Source organism: Rhinoraja longicauda, chromosome 5 (genome assembly GCF_053455715.1).
Source record: "Rhinoraja longicauda isolate Sanriku21f chromosome 5, sRhiLon1.1, whole genome shotgun sequence".
NCBI classification, from domain to species: domain Eukaryota; kingdom Metazoa; phylum Chordata; class Chondrichthyes; order Rajiformes; family Arhynchobatidae; genus Rhinoraja; species Rhinoraja longicauda.
In genome coordinates, this window is record NC_135957.1 from 33,571,062 (window position 1) to 33,594,937 (window position 23,876).

At 40.3% G+C, this 23,876-nt stretch overlaps 1 protein-coding gene across 5 annotated transcripts in view; it reads left to right on the plus strand.

The window, feature by feature from the left end:
- The window catches only part of lpin1a (lipin 1a), a 64,226-nt gene extending 49,764 nt beyond the window's left edge, over positions 1 to 14,462 (plus strand). For 4 of the 5 annotated variants that reach the window (XM_078399271.1, XM_078399273.1, XM_078399272.1 and 1 more), the window contains 4 exons: positions 1,508 to 1,660; positions 2,547 to 2,661; positions 6,877 to 6,980; positions 12,387 to 14,462. In XM_078399271.1, coding sequence (XP_078255397.1) covers positions 1,508 to 1,660; positions 2,547 to 2,661; positions 6,877 to 6,980; positions 12,387 to 12,552 — 538 coding nt within the window. In that variant the 3' untranslated portion in view covers positions 12,553 to 14,462. Of the gene's footprint in view, positions 1 to 1,507; positions 1,661 to 2,546; positions 2,662 to 6,876; positions 6,981 to 12,386 lie in introns of those variants that run through there. The other variant, XR_013547265.1, reaches the window with a different exon arrangement.
- Positions 14,463 to 23,876: the final 9,414 nt, after the last annotated feature.

A 23,876-nucleotide genomic window follows, 5' to 3' on the forward strand; every position in this document is an offset into this window, starting at 1 on the left:
GCAGTTGTGGGAAATAAAACATTTGTCCACAAAGGACAAAATACGATTAAGTTCTCTCAAGGTAAGCATTCTCCAGTCAAAACATCAGAACAGGAAATTAGAATGTTCTGTGAAAGTCATAGTTGAAGAAATATTTTGAAGTCATGAATAAAGAGGATTATTTAATTCTGTTTGTGGTGACCTTAGGCTTCGAATGTCATCCTATATCTGCATTATAAATTAAGTGAACAGCAAGTAGATAAATCAAACTTTCCCTGTCATAGTCTTCCGCAGAGTAGGAATTATGGCAGCAGAGGTTTAGTTAAAATAATGCACGAGGGCATTAGGAAAATGTAAATGCACTTTTCCTGGACAGTGTAACATGAGAATCTACCTCTTTGAAATTAATAAATTTACAATAGCGGGCTCTGAGAGAAACAGATGGATTTTGCCCTCCCAATCTACTGCATGGTTATTTCCTACCCACATCCCCGGGCCCCCCTGGTCCAGAGGCAATACCCCCACCCTCTCACCTCCACCAAACCCCTCTCCCCCATGCCCCAATGGACTCCTATTTCCCCTGCTATCTCCCACATCTCCAGTCACCTTTCTGCCTTCCACTTTCGTGCACTCATTTTCCATTCTTGTTTCTAATTTCCCTTTGATTACCCCCTTTTTTTCCTCTCCCGTGCCCTACTACCCACATTTTGTCTACTGGCATTAAATTTCACTTCTCTCTCTCCTTATCTGACACATTTTTAGCGCCTTTACACCTCAAGCCTTTGTCACTTACTCCACCCATCTGCCAATCAACATCCCCCCATCCCATCTGAATCCACCTATCACCTGCCAGGCTTTGTCCTGTACCCAACTCTTTTCCAGCTTTCTTCCCCTCTACAATCAGCCTGAAGAGGGGAACCAACCCGAAATGTGGCTTGTCCATTGCCTCCCCAGATGCCGCTTGACCTTCTGAGTTCCTCCAGCACCTTTTATATTGACCATAACTGAAATATTTTACAATAACATTTGTTATAAGCTCCCGTGAGATTGTGCTGGCCACAAAACTACAGGAGACTGCCTCTTGATATGCACTATAACTCATAAAAAAAATAATTTTCTTTATTTTCTCACTCTCAGCTATATGCAAAATGGGGCAATATTAGAGTGTAATGGATAAGCGAGCATATTAGTATATTTTATATGAAATGTCTTTTGGAATGATTTATTTGTATTTAGCATAAACCCAAGCGATTCATCTCAATATTCATAGATTTCAGCTAAATAGTCCCTTTTTTCAATTGCACTCAACTCTAATTGTGCCAGTCATGAACAAGACCCTGGATGACATTCCTGAACTTGCTGTTCTTGCAGAAATATTGAGGGTTATCTTAGTTTAAAATAATGATATATCGTATGTGCACAAGGCCATGATCGTGATTGTTACTGTTTATTCAGTGGCATGATGTTCAAAGCCTGGAAAATGAAGAGAATACAAGTGGCTGAACATATTGTTTTAATTTTTCTGCAGAAATGGGTACAAGTTCCTGTATTGCTCAGCGCGTGCCATTGGGATGGCTGATATGACACGTGGATATTTGCACTGGGTTAATGAAAAGGGAACAGTCTTGCCAAAAGGCCCTTTACTGCTATGTCCCAGTAGTGTATTCTCAGCATTGCACAGGTAACATAACATTTATTGCTTTTAGTTTTGTTTTTCATATTCTTTCATAATGAAAATTCTGGCATCATCTATGATCAAGCCCGAATGTAAAGATAATGTAGATTTTTTTTCTCTATTGTGCTCCAAAGATATAGCCACTACTTGTTAATACAGGTCCACTACTGATTTTCTGGAAACTGGTGGTCCGGTGGTGCCCCCTTTAATCCAGACAAAATTATGAAAGCGCGCTTGAAACTCCCCCCCCCCCCCCCCCCCCCAGGAAGTCTCCCTGAAAATGTGGCACCTGAGCCGGCTGAGGCAGCCAATCTTGACCTAATCGGGACTTCCGCGCCGATCTGCTGGCCGAATCTGCCCCCTGCTGCCGAAGCCGGCAGACCCGTTCCCATAACAGACCTGCGGCTGATCGGTGGGTCGAATTTGCTCCTTGTGGCCGAGGCTCTGGAACTCTGGCCCGGCCGCAGGCAGCAGATCCATTCCCATAGCCGACTTCCGATATCTCGGCGCTTAGGCAGACTGTTCTGGTACCGTTGGACTCCTCTCAGAGGCTGTGACCTCAATTGGTCTGGCAAAATAAATAATCCAGAAAGGCTCTGGAACCAAGGCTGCCAGAAAATTGATGGTGGATCTGTATTACTACTATCTTGCTTACAGTTAACATTTTAAGATTTCTTTCAGACGAGTGCTAGAAATCTGAATCCTTCTGAACAGAATTACATGAATAAACTAAAAATATGTGCATTAAGTCCCCTAAATGATACTGTCTATAGAATCCAAAATATTAAAACACATGCGGTTTCTTCACAAAAGATAGCAGTATCTTTTTATGAAAGGCAGCCTTGATCTGTCATGCCAAGTAAATAACATATGTATTTGTTTTTAATTTTAGAGAAGTAATTGAAAAGAAGCCTGAAAAGTTCAAGATTCAATGCCTAACAGACATCAGGAACCTCTTTTATCCAAATAAAGAGCCCTTCTTTGCTGCCTTTGGAAACCGATCGAATGTAAGTCAAACCCTACCCTGTGAGGACCATGACCACATGAAGCATGCCAGAATGTAGAATTGTAATCAGTCAGTACTCTCATGCACATTCGAGATGCTGTCCTTTAAAAGCAAAATTATTTATTTTAGTGAAAATGTTACTTGGAATGCTATTTCTGCAAGTTCAAGCACTCTTTCATTGAATTTACCAGCTATTGCACCTTCATTGCTGCTCTTCGGTCTTTTACGCCAGAGGAATGATTTTTTAGTTGCTAAGATTCTTAAAGCAGTGCAAATGTGTAAAACAAAATCTTTCAAAATAGGTTGGAATTTAATTGTGATTAATGAGTGAACTTGTGTAGTTTTTTCATTTCAAATCACTTCATTTCAGCAGATATTTTTCAAAATTTGGTAAGGCTTTCGAATTGTCTCAATATCCCATTCATAATAACTAGCCCCCTCCAGAGATGTAAGGAGAAGGGGAGGGTCAGAGATGATAAATTGGACAGAAAGGAAACACAGAAAAGTAAGTAATAAATGAAGGGAACACCCAGAAGGTTGGTTGACAGCTGCAGAGAGGCCCAACCTTTTGTCAGAACTGGAAAGTACTTTTAAGCAAATGTGGGTTGGGATGGGAGAGAGGAAGGGACAGGAAGAGTTTTGGTCCGGATTCGAGGGCAGGTGTGTTTAAGTGATTATGGGTGATGACACAAAGCAGGCACTGGTTATAACAGACAAGTATAGAAACAAAAATCTCCAGCGCAAGTGTGAATTGATTTAGTCGCACAGGAAAGGTTGAGGGTAATTTGGAAAATTTGACAAATTGCAAGGAAAGGCAGTTGAGAAAATATGGCCTACAGTAGATTCCAGGAGTCTATCCCTGTTCCTGATGAAATCTTGATGAACAGTTGATACACGATGAATAGATAGCACATGGGATGTATTTATTTTATCATCATCTTTCTCTGTCTGCCCAACATACCTCCGTCAACTGCATCTTCATTTGCTGGTGGTATTATCTAGGCTGCATAAGAAGAAATTTATTTTGTGTGTAATTTTACGGCAGATAAAATGAATGAATAGTTTTGCTGTTGGTTGGTAGTATGATGAAAGCAGAATTCTTGATGGCCTGAATGCCAATTTCTCATCCGTACTCTGTATGTATTTAACAGAGCAAACATTCTGCTTACCCAAGTGATGCTTGACATTTGAGGCAGAATTTGTGCAGCTGTTTCAATAGATGTTCATCATTGACTCCATCAGAAATCAAAGTTCAGCACAAAAGTGAGGCCAGGATCTAGATCTGGCATTGCTAGAATTTCCTAGTCAGCCATATAAAGAGTTAGGCTGCTTTTTAGGGGCCTGCTGCTGTCGAGGCCAAACAAGTTAAGTGGTTGTTGGTTGGACTCTCATCTTTGCCATCTCCTTTTCGTGCTTATGCGGGACGTAGTGTACGTGGGTCATACTGATAAATCACTGGTGACATGAAACTGAAGCGTAAACTGGAAGGGTTTGGCAGCATGATCTCCGTTTAACTGCCAAGGATAGTACTTTGATCCAATAACAGTGTCTCTAACCATGTTTCAAGTCATAAGAAAGTAAAAAGAGCAGCAAAACCAATTTGCTCTTCCTTACTCCCTCTTTGCCATAAAGGGCAATGCTCCATTTCCTTTTCTTATTGGTTGATGTGCTTTGTACATAAAAACATTCTGATATCTCTAATTGCACAGAATTTTGTAAGTTGACAGCACATACCGTCCATCACCAGCTTCCTGGCCTAAAAAAGTACACTTTCTAGCTTTTGGTCCATTACTTTAAGTTGGCACTTATCCATATTTCTCTCAGATGAGGCTAGGCTTTCTTCCTTTTTATTTTCCTAGGCAGTACATCAGGGTTTCTCGCTGGGCTTCTAACAAAGGGGCCCAAGATTCTCAGTACCATCCCAGATGTGGAATGGTCATTGGCCAGAGATTTCAGCCAGTAGGTGAGAAGGTCACATTTTCTTAAGGAAGCTTTGAGCAACCAAATTTGAGAAGGATTCCTCACAGATCCTCTTGATGGAGTCAAAAAAGATTATAATGATTTCATATCTCCTTTTTTAGATTGGATTAGTGTCCACCACCCCTTTCCATATTTGGGTTACTTTTGTTTTCCTCAGCTTCCTTCTATGTTTTTTTTTTCTATGATTGGGGAACTAGAGAGATTAGGTTTAAGGTGAGAAGGGAAAGGTCTAATTGGAGCTTGAGAGGCAGTTTTTCCATAAAGCGGGAGATACGTGTATGGAACGAGATGCCAGACGAAGTAGTTAAGGCAGGTACAATAACATTTAAAAAGGATTTGGATAGGTACATAGGAAAGGTTTAGAGGGATATATGAGACAAATGCAGGAAATTGCGGCCAGTGTATATGGGCATCTTGCTTAGCATGAAGGAGTTGGGGTGATGAGCCTGTTTCCGTGCTGCATGATTTGACTCTAAGTGCAACATTGCAAGAAAGACAGATAAATATGTTGGACACCGAGTCAGGCTTGTTTGACAAGAACTTAAATCAGTACTGCCATGTCACTAACTTCTTTGCATTTACTTTTCACACCAAAGTGTGTATCACATTTTTTCGTTCTATACTTTAAATCTTTGCCTACTGCTTTAAACTGCCTCCATATTTTTGTAGACTCTTTTCATTTTCCTTGTTGTTTATTTTCCCATTTAACTATACTGTAAATAAACTTGGATTTGATTCCTTCATCTAAATAAATGGCAATGGTCATTTGTGTTTCAGCAACTGGGCCTTGGGTGGTATGGTGCAAAGGCAGCCCCACGCCACCTTCTGCCAAATTGTCACTGATTTTACTGTCTCTGACGTTGGGACATTAAATAATTCAGAGATTTGTGTGTACTGAATTTTTAAAAGATGCCTGCCTCTGTCTCCAGATCTGCAGTGCTTGAACAGCTTTGGTAATCAATGGTGTCTCAGACAATACATTGGGTTTGACCTGTGCCAGGTGTCTGGGCAGCTGTTTTTACCAGGTGGTGCTCTAAAATCCCATCTAGACTTCCCCTCTGTTGGACTCTGGGTTTCAGCAAATAACAGCACGGACACAATTGGACCATCAAATTTGGTAGCAAGTCCCAGACTTGCAGCTCTTGCACAAAAATCCTAGACTGACTTCATTTTGAATGGCTGAATGCTGACTGCCCCAACCACAGTCGGTATAATTTGGTCAAAAGGCTCAATTGAGAAATGTATCTTTCTACTTTGGTTACCATATATGAGTGTAGATTCATCATAGAATTGGCTATCTTTTATATCAGCAACTCAAGTATTTGAATTGAAGATGAGGTTCAATTTCCAGAGAAAATTTGTGGAATGCTGCCTCGGTAGAGTATTTCAGACCTAATCGTTTGCCTTTTTTTTTTGGTAATACCTTAAAATAGACTTTTTAATTTCCATCTTAATTTTTTGATTGCCTGCTGTATTCATAATGATTCTTGCATGGCAAATCATCAGTCAGCAGCTTTTCTACAAATTCCTTTGCAAGTTTATAAATGTATAAAATTTGTAATCTCAATTTTTAAAAAAACACAAAAATCTTTAGGGATTCCCAGCATCTAAAAATATGCAGTTGCTGCTTATTTAAGCAGTGAGAATGATGGGTGAGATTCCTTACCGAGGTGTTGTTCACACAGTTTTTAATTGTGTGTACCAGGTGCTGGGCTAAATGCTGAAGCATTTGTGCAGTGTGCTAGGCGGCTTTGCCTGTTCTGAATCAACCCATCACTAATAGACTTGCTTTCCTCTCCAAAGACAAGTGCCAAGGAAGGAACATGACTCTAGTAGAAGTGAGAGCATCTAGCTACCACCATAAACAATTGGAATGCTCCCAATTGTTTACAGTGGTAGCTAGATGCTCTCTGCGACTAATTTAGTTTTGAGAACATCCCCTCAGTATCTTGAGGGATAACTATTTTTTTTTAATTGTTTGGATATTGGTCAAGCCTTCGTGCCTTATTAGTGGATAAATGCTTCAGATTTTGTTTTAAGTCTATTACTTATCACACCTATTTGTAAAATCATTTCATACTCCAGCCCAACCCACAGACTGTTCTGAATGAATAACTTCCCACGAGTATTAAAAATTACCAGAAACATTATCTATTTCTGAATTGTTTCAGATGTATAGTAGATTACATTATATATGATCTGACACTGTAAACATTGTTTTTTCCCCTTCTTTCAGGATGTTTACTCTTATAAACAAGTTGGTGTCCCGATCAACAGAATTTTTACAGTCAATCCTAAAGGTGAACTAATACAGGAACATGCAAAGACCAATGTTTCATCGTGAGTACACCTTCATTTCCTAAATTGTTAGAGGCATATCTTGTTTTCTCAGAATTTACTTCAATACAATGCTTAGCGTGGAATTAGGTGCATTTAATGCATTTCTTGTTGCTTGGAAGTATTATCTCTGGCCTTAGGTTTTGTTTTTATAGTTGTACAACACTGAATCGGCCCCTTTGGGCCAATACACCCCTACTGTTTATCCACCACCCATCCGTACTAATCCAATTTACCTGCACTTGGATCGTAGCCTGTTTTGCCGTGGCAATTCAAGTGCTCGTCTAGATACTTAAATATTGGAAATTTCTCTGCCTCAACACCCCCCCACCATCCCCCTCAGACATTGGGTTCCAGTACAAATTAACCCTGGGTGGGAAAGAAAATGGTTCCCAAATAATCTTGTTTTAAACAGCTCGGCTGTGTGGAAAAGTTTTTCATAATCCGGGCTGTCTATTCCTATCATCAGCTTCCCCCTCAGCCCTCTCTGCACCCAGCCTCTCTTCTTAACTGAAATATACCATCCCAAGCACATCCTTGTGAATCTCTGCATCCTCTCCAGTTTAATCACACCCTTCCTATACTGTGGGGATCAGAATTGCACACAATATTCCAGCTGCGGTCTAAACAACAATTTATAAAGTTGCACTTGTATTCTTGGCCCACTTAATGAAGGCAAGTATCCTGTTTGCTAACTGTGCTGCCACCTTCAGGGATCTTTGGGCCTGTATTGGGCTAGGTCATTCTGATCCTCAATACTGCCAAGGGCCTTTCCATTCAACGTGTATATCCTATCTTTTTTCGTTCTCCCAAAACACATAATTTTACACTTGCCAGGATTAAACTCCTCTGCCATTGCTCTGCCCATCTTACCAACTAACCAATTATTGTTCTTTAGTCTAAGACTACTCACCCCACAATCACAAACCACCAATTTCCGTGACATTTAATCATACAATGAGGGGGGATTCAAGTACTCACCTAGACACTTAAATGTTGTCAGTGACCTAGCTTCCATCTGTCTTTCAAGCAGTGCACACCAGATTCCTACCACTCACTAAGTAAATAAGATCCCCCCATATCTCTTATCCCTTACCCTAAATTATGTCCTCTAGTTTTTTTTCTATCTCCAAAGGAAAGGTTTCCTGTAATCTATTCCATCTATATATCTGTCATAATTTTGCACAGCTTAATCGTGTACCTCTTAACCATTTCTAGTCCAGGGGAGCCTCTCGTCAATCTCTCCCCACAACTGAACTGCTCTACCCCAGGCAACATACTGGTGAATCGTCTGTCCAGCCTCCAGCACTTTCTCGTTCTTCCTATACCTTAGTGACCAGAAATATATGCAGCTGAGGTCTGACCAAGGTTTTATGAAGCTCAAATAAAATCTCCCTACTTCATTATTCAATGCCCCGACTAATATATGGGGCACTGAATATAGAAGTTTGTCCTATATGTCTTTCTGAGCACCCCCTCTCTCTCTCTATTTTGCCACCTTCAAGGATCTATGAACCTGTACTCCTAAGCCCCTCCTTCCTCAATATTCTCTAAAACATTACCATTCATGGTGTATGTACTAGCCACATTAGTGCTCCTAAAATGCATCAACTTGTGTTTTTCTGGATTAAACTCCATCTGCCATTTTTCAGACCATTTCACCAACACATCCATATCACTCTGCAGCCCAAGACTACTTTTCACTATCAACAACTCTGCGAATCTTTGTGTCATCTGCGAATGTACTGATCTTGCCTCTCCTATCCACATGCAAGTCATTCAGATACATTACACGTACCAAAGATCCCAAAAGTTAACTAATTCTTGTGGAACACCACTGGTCACAGGCATCCAATCGCAAAACAAGCTTCTACCATTACCTTTCATCCCCCTACTGCAAAGCCAGGTTTGTTTTGAGTTTGCAGACTTGCTCTAGATCCATAGGTCCTTTTGAACCTGTCTCCCACATGAGACTGTTCAAAGGCATTATTAAAGTCCATCTAAGTCACATCTATTGCCCTGTCCTCATCAATACGCTTTGTGTCAATACTAAATCTTCAGTTTAGTTTAGAGACTCTGTCAAATTGGCCAGATAAAATCTGCCCTTGACAAAGCCAAGTTTACTGCCTATAATTTGTTCCTGCTTTTCCAATAAATTCTCAGATCGTAAATTCTCTTCCACTGAATTTTTTTCCAATATCTTCCCCACCACTAATGTTAGGCTCCGAAGTTACCATGCTTTTTCCTGCTGCCATTCTTAAAAAGAAGGATCATTAGCGCAGCGGTAGAGTTGCTGCTTTACAGCGAATGCAGCGCCGGAGACTCAGGTTTGATCCTGACTACGGGTGCTGCACTGTAAGGAGTTTGTACGTTCTCCCCGTGACCTGCGTGGGTTTTCTCCGAGAGCTTCGGTTTCCTCCCACACTCCAAAGACGTACAGGTATGTAGGTTAATTGGCTGGGTAAATGTGAAAATTGTCCCTAGTGGGTGTAGGATAGTGTTAATGTGCGGGGATCACTGGGCGGCACGGACTTGGAGGGCCGAAAAGGCCTGTTTCCGGCTGTATATATATGATATGATGATATGATATGTTTACTGACCTCCTCATCTGGTACCACACTTGTGTCCAAGGAAGCTTTAAAAATCACAGCCAGAACCCCATAATCTCTTTCCTTGCCTCCTATAGCAACTTGGCAAAAAATAAACCCACCTGGTTTATTTATGCAGACCAGCACTGGAACTTCACATACTACACAGATTTCACCAACTATGAAGTCTACATCCTTTTGCATACCAGTGTAAAATATTCATTTAGGACCTCATCTATATCTTCTGGCTCCAAGCACAGATTGTCCCTCATGGCCCTTAGTTTTTCTCTGGTTCCTCTTTTGTTCTCATTATACTTAAGGAAAACCTTCAGATTTGCCTTAATAATCCAGTCTATCAGTGATTACTCGTGACTCCTCTTTACCTTCCTAATTTCCTTTATAAGCACCTCCCCTGTCATTGGTTCCTTCTCCCCATCATAAGCTTTCTTTTGCTTCTTTGTCTAATGCTCAAAATCACTTGATCTATAGTTCCCTATTTTCATTACCCTTGGCTTTTACCATTACAAGAACATGTTGACCTTGAAATCTTGTTATTTCTCCTTTGAATGCTTTCCACTGTGCAATAGTGGATTTACCTGCAAGCAGATGCTTCCAATCTACCTTGTGTTAATGAAATTGGCCTCCCCAATTAAGACCTTTATTTGTAGTCCATCCTCGTCCTTTTCCATAAGCACGTTAAAATATTCAAAGTTAGGCTCACTATCTCCAAAATGATCCTGCATTGTCACTCCCTCCACTTGACCAGTTACTTTCTCCAAGGCAAGGTCCAGCAATGTAGATCATTGGTCTATCTACATACTGCATCAGAAAACTCCCCAGGGCGCATGTCAAAAATTCCGTGCCATTAACTTTAAGGCAAACCAGTTAATACAAATGAGCTTGAAATTCCCAGTTACAATAACCCTATCCTTCTGCATCTCCCACTTGTGATCATACCTCCTTTGTATCACAAACAGTAAGGTTGCTGGCATTGACTCTCCTGCGTTAGACCAAGAGACACAGGCTTCCAATCACAAAAATAGTCTACCACTATCACCTGTCTTTGATTACAAGGTGATTTTTGGATACAATGTTAACTTGCTTTGAATCTTATTGGCTCAATCACTTGGTCCAGTCTCCCAAGTGTGATCCTGTCAAATTCTAGCTGAATTTAAGTGCACTACAAAAAACTGCATTACCTTCATCTTCATCGTCTCTTCGAAAAAATTCAATCAAATTGGATAGACATGATATTTCCCAAGCAAAGTTATGCTATCTGATTTATCCCTGTCTTTCTGTATGTAGATCAATCCTATCCCTCACCTTTTCCAATAATTCCCCTACCACAAACAGAGTTGCAAGCCTGTATTTACCTGATTTATCCCACCTGTTTTTGAATAAAAGCATCACAGTTGTTGTCATGCAAGTCATCTGACACCGCTTCTTGGACAGTGAAAATTTAAGAATCTCTGCCAGGGCCCCAGCCTTCCCTTTGCTTCTCTTAGCAGCCAGAGACATCTCATCAGACCCTGAGATTTGTTCAGCAGTAAACCAATGTATATCTGTAATCTCTTTTCTTTTTAATGAGAATAGTTGTGGAATTTCACTATTCCCCTCCCTGAATTCTCCAAATTAAATGTCCTCCTCCTAACTGAATACAGATGGAAAACATTCATGCCAGGTCTTCCGAGCATGCCCTAGCTTCATTCAGGTTGATCCTTTGCTCCCCTTGTTTATCTAATATACATAAAATGCTTTGGGAATTTTCTTAACCATGTCTTCTTAGTTATTTTTCATGGTGCCTCTTTGCCTTCCAATTTATTTATACTTTCTATCTTCCTGTTGTGTCTTACCAATTTTTGGTTCTCTATGCTTGCTATTTGTTTTCTCTTTATTCTTCATCCAACCCTTGATATTCAGGGTTCCTTGGCATTGCTGTCCCTGCCTTTTACCCTCATGGAATGCATTGGCCTTGAATTTGATCTCTTTCACTTTTAAATGACTCCCAGTCTACCGTTACCAGTTCATGTTGTATGGCATTGAAATTTTCCTTCCCCCAAATAAGGACCTTAATTTCCAGACATCCATATCTCTTTCCATACTTACTTTGTAACTTTGGGTTTTGGCTACTACCTCTCCTCTTAACTATCACATCTTCCACTGGCACATCAAGCACTTACCTGGGTACATTCCCGGTGATTTGATCCAATGCCATCCCTTCTCTAGTAAGGCAATTTACATACCTACAAATATATATCTCGCTGTACCACAAAACTGTGTTATCCCTTTGCTGTCTTATTGACCCCACCCTACCCATTTTGTCGTTATGCCTCCTATGCTGCCATCTGTCACTCTGAGTTACCTTGTTTTTTTCCTGAATAAGAACAACAATATCCTCATGTGCTGTTCTCAGAACACAAGGAAAACTTTGACAATGTCATTTTGGAGTTTCATACTTCCAGTACTAGTTAACTGACCATAAATCCTTTAACAGATACATCCAGCACAAATGAAGGCATCTACGTGGAAATTTGTCCTTGATTAATAAAACTGTACAATATTGTGGCAGATGTGGTTCTTCAATTTCATTGTCTTAAGTGGTGAAACTTCAGAAGTTAAGTACAAAACTAAATTGCTGTCAGATAAGCAATTGCGGATATATTTTCCTGTTGGATTTTACTGAGCCATGGGACACATCAATTGGGATATAACGTTGCATATTAAGAATGTGTTTGAGAATACGTACATAATTCTCCTGCTTGTAAATGTATGTAGGGCTGTAATGCATTCAATTTCTCATGCAGAACTATGTGTTTTCCAGTTATGTAAGGCTGAGTGAAATAGTTGACCACGTGTTCCCTCTACTGAAGAGAGAACATTCCTCTGACTTTCCTTGTTCGGACATCTACAGCCAATTCACATACTGGAGAGAGCAGCTACCTGCTGTGGAAAGCCGGGACCTTCAAGCTTCCTCGAGTTCAACATGAAAGCATCATGAATTGGTTTTTGTAGCTTAAAGGCAGGCAGGCAGGCAACATGTTCTCACTGTTTTATGCTGTCATTTCCTCTTTCCCTGGCTTTATGGAAGCAGGAAAGTTCCTTTGCTGTCACTGAGCATTTTACTCCATTAGTTGTTAAGAATCTTGCAGAGTGAAGTCGTTTGGAGATGAGTTGCATCTTAAATACCAGTTTTTATTTTGTAAAAAAGTCATTTATGTTACTGACATTTTTGTACCATCTGATCTATTGCTATCACATTTACTTTAAGATCATTCTCCTCATTTATCATTGTGGAAAAAACAGTGTTTCACTCAAATTTACTATTTATTTTTCTCAACAAACAAAACCATGATTATTTATAGAATGCACTTTTAATAATTAGTTTGAGACACTTACTTTTGATCCGGCTCACAAAATGCTTCAGTAAACATTGTTTCGAAAGCTCAACTAGCTTAATCATTTGTCTTCACCAGATGTTTTTCACCCACCACCCCCACACACATCTACCTCTTTTTCCTCTCCTGAGGGCAGTGACTCCAGCTGGCCTATAGTTCTGCAGCTGGAAGCTGTGGTTTACAACTGCACCAATTTTCTCATCCACCGCTCTACGTACATTCACTTTGTCAGGAATAATGTTTCACAAGCAAGTGCAGGAGCAGCTGAAGACGGCTTTAGCCTGCTTCAGCATAGGATGTCCATTGAAACTGGTAAATTTCGTTGGTAGATAGTTACTTGATTAAAATGAGGATAAATGATTTTTGCATTTTAATTTATAAATAGTTATTGCATACACTAATGCACAGGGTTTAACTTTCTGCAGAAAACATAATAAATAGGTGGTGCTTCTCATACGGTCTTAAATGCATTGCAGGGTCACATCTTGCAAATATGTTTGTAATTATGGCTAAATAGTTGTAATACAGATCTATATTTTCTAAAAGCAGAGTGTATAGATGCTGGAAATCTGAAATAAAAATAAAAATGATGGAAACTGAACAGATCAGGCAACATCCATGGCATCTGAGAAACAGTAAATGATGACTGTCAGATATCCAATGAAGATCAATGTCATGAAATGTCCACTATTTCTCTCTTCACTGATGCAGATCCAATCTGCTGATCACTTCCTACATTGTGTGTCTTTAAACATATCTTTCCTGTAAGGCTATAGATTCAGCTTATGATAGTGTTTTGGGATTGTTGCCCTTATTGCAGCCTGTAATTCAGGATAATATCTTGGAAAAATACAATCACGGGTCTTGTTCCCAGGCCTGTGCCAAGGGCTGAACTGTGGAACGTGGTTGGAGGAGTTGATGTAATTCACTCGACCGTCTTGTTTAGTAAATAAGCAACAGACCCAAGTAGTAGTGTGCACATTTTAAAGATCTGTAAATAAATTTGGCTGTCTAAAGAGAGAAATTTTAAATTTTACTTAACTAGAAAGGATAATCTTTCAGTGAGCTTGCTACATAATTTGACTGACTCTCTTTCCACATTGATTATTTTAAGAACTCTTTGAACTCCAATATAGAACTACTTAATCATTTGTAAGGGGGAGGCGAGTTTTAAAATGAATCCTCAAATGACATCTGGCTTAGCTCTAGAATAATATTAAAAATCTGAATATTTCCTATACTCTTTCATATATCCTAGTATTGTCACAATTTGGAAATCACCGTTCTTGTGATGCATGCAAGGTTATGACTGGGTTTTATAGCTGTGACAAACATGGGAAAAGTTGGGCCCCGAGCATAATGCAGAGGGTATTTTCTTTCTATGAAAGATAAATAATTGAAGCTTTGTTTTCAAATCTATTGTTCTGCTACATTTACAAAAACTATCACAACTCCTGTGTACTGAATTGCAGTGTTGCTGGAGATGAATAAAATTTTCAATAAATACAGATTATTATACTATAAAACTGTGTCTGTTACTAGTTTTTACCTATAGCTAATCTATATTTAGGAACTGTTTGGGGAATTCTAAATTAAAAGGCCTTGTACAAGGTCACGGTAAAGTGAGATGAGTTTTTAATATGCCCAAGGAGGAGAAGATGATGAGGCAAAGAGGTTTGGGATAAACAGAGGGAAAGGGATCTTTTGTGGGCTGGAGTCACAAACTAAATTGTCAGTTCTACCACTTTATTGAGATTGCTGCATGGCATTTATGAATGCAGCTTTACTTTTTCGTAAAAGCAATTATGAAAATGAGTATCTTTAAGGAGGAATAGTGAGGCAGTAGACAGGATTTAAGGGGTTCAATTGATAGGCAAAGGAACTGGGAGAGGCACAAGAGAAATCAAATATGCCTACTTCATTGAATAGCTACATACTACAGTGAATCTAATTTATTCATGGCTCAGTGATAGATAATTAAAGATTAAGATCATGAAAGAACACTTTTTATGCACCACTGTTATTCATGGTAATGTTCAGTGAGATCTATTTTAGGCATAAGTTATTCTACCGTTGTTGGAACTTTGAATCAAAGAAACATCCTCTCTACATCCACTCTATCCAAGCCTTTCACTATTTGCCACATCCTTGTGCACATGGAAGGTGGGGTGGGGGGGGGGGTGTAGGTGTAGTCACCTAAAATTGGTGAATTTAAGGTTCATACCGTTAGGTCGTAAGGTATTAATAAACTAAGTATTACTTTCACCTTGAGGGTCTATGACTGCCGTAACATTTTGAAACAAAATAGGATTTAATTTAACTTGCTCAGCAGAACCTATTGGTATAGGCCATGAGTCTATTTTATACCTGCCTAATATTACTCTCCACGAAGGTCGAATCACCAAATGTTTAAAATTTGTATATAGCCAAATGGAGGCCAAAATGTTTCCAAATGATGGGTGCAAATTTCAAGCTAAAATATCAGGGTTCATTAGGTAGTCGATAGCCCCTTTAAGTATGTATCAATGCCCTATTTAAAAAAAATAATAATATCGGGCATGCTTTTAGGAAAAAAAAAACGATATGCAGGAAAGTTGTAGTGTGTCTACAGTGTGATGGCAGAATAGTCGTATTAATCAGCTACCATCCAGTGGACTGAGCTAAATATCTGGTATTGGCATTGGTTTATTTTGTCATGTGTACCATAATACAGTGAAATCTTAGTTTGCTCGCTTTCAGTCTAATCATACCAAGAGTACAATCAAGCCATGTACAAGTACAGCAGGTAGTGCAAAGAGAAAAAAAGAGTAAGAATATAATATTACAATATGAATGCTTTACAGATGAAGAGTGCAAATTAAAAAAAGTGGAAGGTCTGCAATGAGGGAGGTCGGGAGATCGTAACTATACCATTGAAAGGCAAATTGGATCCTGTCAGGTCAACTGGGAACTCGTGCTCAGTATTCCTAAGGCCCTACCATTGATAAGTCTGTCCTACCCTTAATAGTCCTCCCAAAATGCATCATCTTGCACTTACCAGGATTATACTCCACCTGCCTTTACTCTGACCATCTTTCCAAATCTTCGCTTTTATCCTGTGAACCTTCTCAGTACAACATTATCACCAAGTTTTGTGTCATCTGCAAACTTACTGAATTCTCCAACTATAATGTCACTGCTTACTGTGGATATAGATGAGAAGCATTTAAGACCTCATCTACATCCATGCATAGATTGCCTCTTGTTCTCTAATGAGGCTACCCTAGTGCCCTAAACATACTTTTGTTTTGGCATTTTCCTTAATCTTGTCCACCAGTGATATTTCTTTCTGCCTCTGTCCACTTTACTTCCTTAAGTAGCTTTATATACTCTTGAAAGGCAACTATTGTTTTGGAATATTTTAATGGAGGCTGAGAAAATGTTGCAGGGAAAATGCAGTCATTCAAAGGCAAAGGATTAAAGTTTTGTGATTGTACCTCAAAACGTCTCTATTGGTCCTTGTTGAGGTGTATTGGTCCAAGGTTTATGCAAATTGGGCCTCTGAGTACTGTCTGAAAGATACGCCAGTGTTGACATATGTACACAGTGTCATTGTGAAGTCAGATGGAAACTCCAACTATTCCAATAGATATGTTTTAGTTGAAAAGGAGACAATCAAAATCTTAATGTCCAGTCCTATAACCAGCCCCAAAACAATGATGAAGAACTGGGAGACAGCAGTGGGTATTAAAGCCACTGACATTTAGCATTTAGGATTATGTTGTAAATCAGTAGATTATAATAATTACTATCAATGGATTACCTCACTTTGATTTTTTTAAACTGGACTTAGGAATCCTGTTGGATTTTATTTAGTGGCATATGTGCTACCTCTATAGGGTCACAGTCATTTTTTATTTCCCTGCTGATATGATGTGGATGCCATGTCTTCAGTGGTGTAATTCTGGCAAGCACCTTCTGACTAGCTAGTGCCAAATAAAAGTGCAAAGCCAAGGATTTTCAGCTTCTTTGGACAATGCAGCGAGCTGAGCGATGGGTCAGAAAAATAAATTGCATTCTTTCAGCTTGGACCACTTAAGTTATTTGCATTTACATTAAAATACAAGGCTTTTTTTCTGTGATAAATTAGGACAAAATGACCATTGTCAGTTTCATTTTGATCCTCTTTTCTGATTCATAAAATATGCCACTAGGCTTAATTATGTAGACTTTTATGAATTTGTAAAATAAAGTGTCCTGTTTAGGATGTGTGCACCCCAGGGAAGGCTAGGAATTAGTCCCCATCCCCAACTGCTCCCAAGAGCCACCTTCTTGAACACCTAATGGCAAAATTATTTCTGACAGTGCTGTTGGGCAGGGACACACACTTCTAAGTCACCATGACATGTAACATGAGAGGAACCTGCAGCTGTAAGTGCTTTCTTTGCCTGCAGATCTTGCCCTTCAAAGTGGTGCAGGTGATGGTTTGGGGATGTGTCTTTAGAGTGGCCAAGCAAACAACTGTGAGGCATTTTGCAGATGCATGTAATGATGCAGCCACAGTCATCTAACTTTGTGGGAGTGAAAGTTTGGGCTGGAAGATGAAATGCTACGTAGTCACTTCAACAGGATATACAGCATCTTGAAAATAGATTACGTTTTTGTTTGTTTTTTGGTGCTATTAATGTCATAGAGATACAACACAAAAACAGACCACTAGGTTTGCAACAACCATCAACCACCCATTTACACTAATCATACATCAATCCCACATTCTCATCAATTGCCCTCACATTCTACCACTCATCTACACAGGCAATTTACAGAGGCTAATTAGTGAACCAACCCGCGCGTCTTTGGGATGTGGGAGGAAACCGGAGCACTTGAAGGAAAACTACATGGTTACAGGAAGAATATGTGAACCGCGCACTGACAGCACCCGAGGGTAGGATTGAAGCTGGTTCTCTGGTGCTGTGAGGCAGCGGGTCTCCTAACTGCACCACTATGCCGCACATTTATCAAAACTTGCATTGTACAATTTGGAAATAAAAGAGATTTGTGTGCAAAATTAGAGCACATGGTATTGGGGGTAGGGTATTGACATGGATAGAGAACTGGTTGGCAGACAGGAAGCAAAGAGTAGGAATTAACGGGTCCTTTTCAGAATGGCAGGCAGTGACTAGTGGGGTGCTGCAAGGCTCAGTGCTGGGACGCCAGTTATTCACAATATATATTAACGATTTAGATGACGGAATTAAATGTAACATCTCCAAGTTTGTGGATGACACAAAACTGGGTGGCAGTGTGAGTTGCGAGGAGGATGCTATGAGGCTGCAGGGTCACTTGAATAGGTTGGGTGAGTGGGCGGATGCATGGCAGATGCAGTTTAATGTGGATAAATGTGAGGTTATCCACTTTGGTGGCAAGAACAAGAAGGCAGATTATTATCTGAATGGTGTCAGATTAGGGAAAGGGGAGGTGCAACGAGACCTGGGTGTCCTTGCACAAGAGTCACTCAAGGTAAGCATACAGGTAGAGCAGGCAGTGAAGAAAGCAAATTACATGTTGGCCATAGTGAGAGGATTTGAGTATAGGAGCAAGGAGGTCCTGCTGCAGTTGTACAGGGCCCTGGTGAGGCCACACCTGGAGTACTGTGTGCAGTTTTCATCTCCTAATTTGAGGATGGACATTCTTGCTATTGAGGGAGTGCAGCATAGGTTCACCAGGTTAATTCCCAGGAAGGCGGGACTGACATATGATGAAAGAATGGATTGACTGGGCTTATATTCACTGGAATTTAGAAGGATGAGAGGGGATCTTTTAGAAACATATAAAATTCTTAAGGGATTGGACAGGCTAGATGCAGGATAAATGTTCCCGATATTGGGGGAGTCCAGAACCAGGGGTCACAGTTTAAGAATAAGGGATAGGCCATTTAGGACTGAGATAAGGAAAAACCTTTTCACCCGGAGAGTTGTGAATCTGTGGAATTCTCTGCCACAGAAGACAGTGGAGGCCAATTCACTGGATGTTTTCAAGAGAGAGTTAGATATAGCTCTTACGACTAATGGAATCACGGGATATGGGTTGAAAGCAGGAACGGGGTACTTTCTGTATTTTGGATGATTAGCCATGATCATCTGGAATGGTGGTGCTGGCTCAGAGGACCGAATGGCCTATTCCTGCACCTATTTTCTATGTCTCTAAAACAGTAAACCCAAGCTTTACCAATATATCTCATTAAACGAAAATGGTTATAATTTTTCGGTGCTTTTTTTCTAAAATCTAATGTTGTCAGAGAGGTATGCTTTTTAAAAGATTGTATTCAGAACATACATGTTCAGAAAATAAGGTTTTGAAAAGTTGGGAACAATGTTTAGGGCGGGATGGTGCTGCAGCTAGTAGAACTGCTGCCTCACAAGTCCAGTGACCTGGGTTCATATTTCATATTTTTATTCATATTTCATATTTCAGATACAGCGCGGAAACAGGCCTTTTCGGCCCACCAAGTCCGCGCCGCCCAGCGATCCCCGCACACTAACACTATCCTACACACACTAGGGACAATTTTTACATTTACCCAGTCAATTAACCTACATACCTGTACGTCTTTGGAGTGTGGGAGGAAACCGAAGATCTCGGAGAAAACCCACGCAGCTCACGGGGAGAACGTACAAACTCCTTACAGTACAGCACCCGTAGTCAGGATCGAACCTGAGTCTCCGGCGCTGCATTCGCTGTAAAGCAGCAACTCTACCGCTGCGCCACCGTGCCGCCTTGGGTTCAATCCCCACCCCGGCAATGTCTTTGTGCAATTTACATGCACTCCCTGTGACCGCTTGGGTTTCCTCTGGGTGCTCTCCCACATCCCAAAAATGTGTGGTATGATAGATTAATTGGCCTTGTAAATTGTGTAGATGGGTGGTAGAATCAGGGAGGCATGTGAATAGAATAAAATGGGTTCGGTAGGATTAGTGTAAATGGGAGTTTAACGATCAGCATGGGCTCAGTGAACCAAAAGGCCTGTTTTTCTGCTGGGTTTTAGTTTCCTTCCACACAATGTAAATGTGATTGATGTCTGGTGACAGTAACTTGCTCCTAGTGTAGGTGGGTGACAGGAAAGAGCGGGTGGAAATGGTGGGTGTGTCAGTTGTTGGAAAATAAGTAGGGGAAATTGGACTGTTGCGAATGCTTTGAGACCTGGCATGGACTTGCTGGGCCAGATCATAGAAAATATCAAAATATGAGAAAAAGATACCTAAAATGTAACTTTTGTTTCTTTCCGTTACACATTATTTAGCCTGCTGAATTTTTCCTTAACTTGACTTTGTTTAAGATTTCCAGCATCTGAAATATCTGGAAACGCTGCAGTTCTTCTGGTGAAGGTACTCTCACAATATTGTTGGGCAAGGCATTCTAGAATCTAGGATATAGAACTCGTGAATATGAATGAGGGGACTGCATTAGATTTAAAAGTCAGGTTGGTGTGCGACCCAGAAGGGGAACCTGGATGTCGTGGTATATCTCCGCAAGGTCTTTGTCCACCTTGGTGCAAGGATTTGCAGGTTTGCGACGCCTTGCTGGGAGAAGTGAGATAAGTAACTGCAATGGATTTTGTAAATGGTACACACTGGAGCCTGTGCATCCCAGCAGTAAAGGAAGGAATGTTTAGGGCACTGGACCAGTCAACCAGGCTTTTTTCTCTGGATGGTGTCAAGCTTGCCGAGCGTTACAGAGCTGCACTTATTCAGGCATGTGGAGAATATTCCACGCATCTTAGTAAGGACGTGAATCATTCACCACAGGACACACAGCCTCTGACATGCTCTCCAAACCACAAAATATTAAGGGTAAGTAATTAATTTCTTCTTTTTGGAAGTGATTATTGCCTGACACTTTTGTGGGAGTGAATCTTAATTGCCACTTTTCAGCTCATGCCTGAACATTGTGCAGGCCTTACCGCATGCATATGTGGACTACTTTGTTTTTTGTAGAAACAAGGAACTGCACGTGCTGGTTTACTGAGATGCTGGAGCAACCTAGCAGGTCAGGCAGCATCCCTGGAGAACATGGATCGATGAGGTTTCGGGTCGGGACTTCTACAGACTGTCTGTCTCTACTTTGTTTATTTACCGAGGTATTGAGAATAAAACTTAACATGGTGCAACTAACCGGTAAAAATCACAACTTCTGACGTTATGGTGGAAGGAAGCTCATTGATGAAGCAACTGAAGATAAGACACTACGCCAAGAAACTCCTGCTAATGTCAGCCTGGGGCCGGGATGATTCACCTCCAACAACCAGAACCATCTCCCGTTGGGTTTTTTTTCTTCACTTTTTATCCAAGCTCAATGTTTGTAGCTACTGCCTCATCTGAGCTCTAAAGGGTGCTACACCTCTCCTTTTCCTTTCCTCTAGTTCACAACGGGAGTCGCTATTCCCTCTGCATTTCCTGTGAACTGTCATTTCCTTCCAATTTTGAATAATCTTTTCTTAAGCCTTGGGTTAACTTGCCTGCCTATTTATGCAGTTTGTGACAGACTCGCCTCTTTAATTACTTCACCTGCAAGGCACGTGGGATATGCCCCACATGTCTGGGTAGCTACACCTACAGTAAATCTCAACAAGCTTTACACCATCCAGGTTTTTAAAAAAACTGCTTGATTAGCCCTCCTCCCTAAACATTCATTCCACCCCTAGGTTCAATCCCCACTTCCTCAGTCGGGCTCCTGTCCTCCACCTCTGCTCTTGCCGGTCCAAGAATTGATAGCTACTACTCACTGAGAGCAGGAATACCCAATTCCATGGGAATTTATACTTACATCTTGCAAATCGGTTTACCGTCACTGGGGAAAAAGGATATTCATATCTTTGAAAGAGAAAAAACTGCATATTTCAGAAAGAAAGTTGTGCATATCTCACAGCTTTGCCGTTAGCAGCATGCTGCACTGACAAAGGGGCATATTCTGATCCTGAAGACTATTCCGACAACTACATTTTTACCTCACTCGCAGATTTTAGCTCACACACTATTCCCTTTGTTCTCTCCCAGTCACCCCCTTCGCCTCTCCTGCTGAAAACGAACTTGTTTTGTTTCTCTTCCCAATGAAGGGTCACGGACCTGAAACTTTGAGCAAGTCAGGAGCCATGGAAAGAGAAATAGTCAAACAGCATTTCGGATTTTAAATTCATATTTTTGAGCACGAATACGAATACAATCCCGGACACGCCTTATCTAAGCCACTCACAGCCTCTTGGGATGTACGAGTATGAGAAGCCATTCACACATTTCAAATTAAAGCTGAAAACACCAGAATCTCTCTGCAGATCAGGCAATCTCCAATGGTCTACCTATGTAGAAGCCACCTGGCCTCCTGAGTATTTCTAGCAATTTTGTTTATTTCAGAATCAGCAGTATTTTGCCTCAGGACACCTATTTCTACTGTATTTCGTGATAATGCAAACACTTACAAAAAAAATCCTTACAATTGGGCTTACTCTAGTGGGATCCATCCCTGTTAATTGCTTTAATTGATACTTCAGCCTTTTGTGCATAACAGGCAGTACAGCCTAGCTGTAGATAGTTCAGTTTTGCAGTAATTAAGTTAGAAGTAGGATTTCCATCATCAAACAAAAAGATTCTGATTTCCGTGAGAAGATCAGCCATGATCATATTGAACGGCTCGAAGGGGCGAATGGCCTACTCCTGCACCTATTTTCTATGTTTCTATGTAAGTGAGATGAGATAAAAGAAAAGGAATGATTTTGCTGCGAGTTTCAATTCCCCTTAATGGACATTATTTTACTGAACTAAAATTGCAACTTCTATCAAAAATATAGTTAATAGTTAATGATTTTCACAGTAAATCCTGGAATTTGCTCTCAGTTGCTGCACTGTGGAGACAATTCTAATGGTGAAGACATCTTTTGTCTTTGATTTGATACAAATAATAAAATGCATGTTCTGATTGTTCAGGCCTAGCAGCAAATCATTAGTTGAACTGGTTGGTGCTTTGTCTGGCACACATTAAAGTTACATGCCCCGCTTGCAGGCAGTGTGGCAACATTTTACTTTCCATCAGTATCTCAGTCATTATTCATCTTGCAGAGAATCCCTAAACTGGTATCAGTTGACCTCTTCAATGACAGCAATCTATTTTTTGATACAGGAAATCCATTTTGTCTAACATTACTTTTAATGAGTTCGGCAACTGTATGGCCTCTTCCTGTGACTCATCCTGTGTTTCCCAGACCGGAGACTGTGGTTTTGTTTTATATTTAAATCTAACTGCTCTGCTCGCAAATGTACTGACATCTTTGAAAATAAGATCTTTTATTTTTTTTAATGTAGATGCTCAGGATTTGCTACTTATTTTAAGATGCAGCAGAAAAAGCAAAATTAATTACAATTATAGCTGACATCAGTTAATGGGAGGATGATTAATAAGGACATCTTTGTGGGATAATTTTGGCAACCGTTGATTTTTTAAATGCAATTAAATCAGTACTGATTTATTTTTCTTCTGAAAAGAAATAACATTTTCTGGCATCCCAATTAATAGTACTTCATCTATTCCCTTTAATAGATCATGGTATGAGTCTTTTCGTTCTCACTTTCTGCATCAAAGCTCACAAGAAATCTTTCCTTGCGCACTTCCTGTGCCTGGGGCAGGCCTGGACACAGGTTGAGCACATTCGTTTTGTTGTAAAGGACATAGAGGGCAAGACTTCCAAATTAACAAAATGACATTACATTAAAGCAGTTGAACACCTTCTAAAGTATTTGACAGGACAATGAATGAGGACGAGAAGAGGTTAAAGCAATAAATATAAAAACTCAGAAGATCTAACAATGCACAGGACTTAATGACTGCCCTTTCCCAGAACAGGTAGAAATGCCCTTTGAGAGAAGCAAGTCAGAACTAAATAGAGAAGG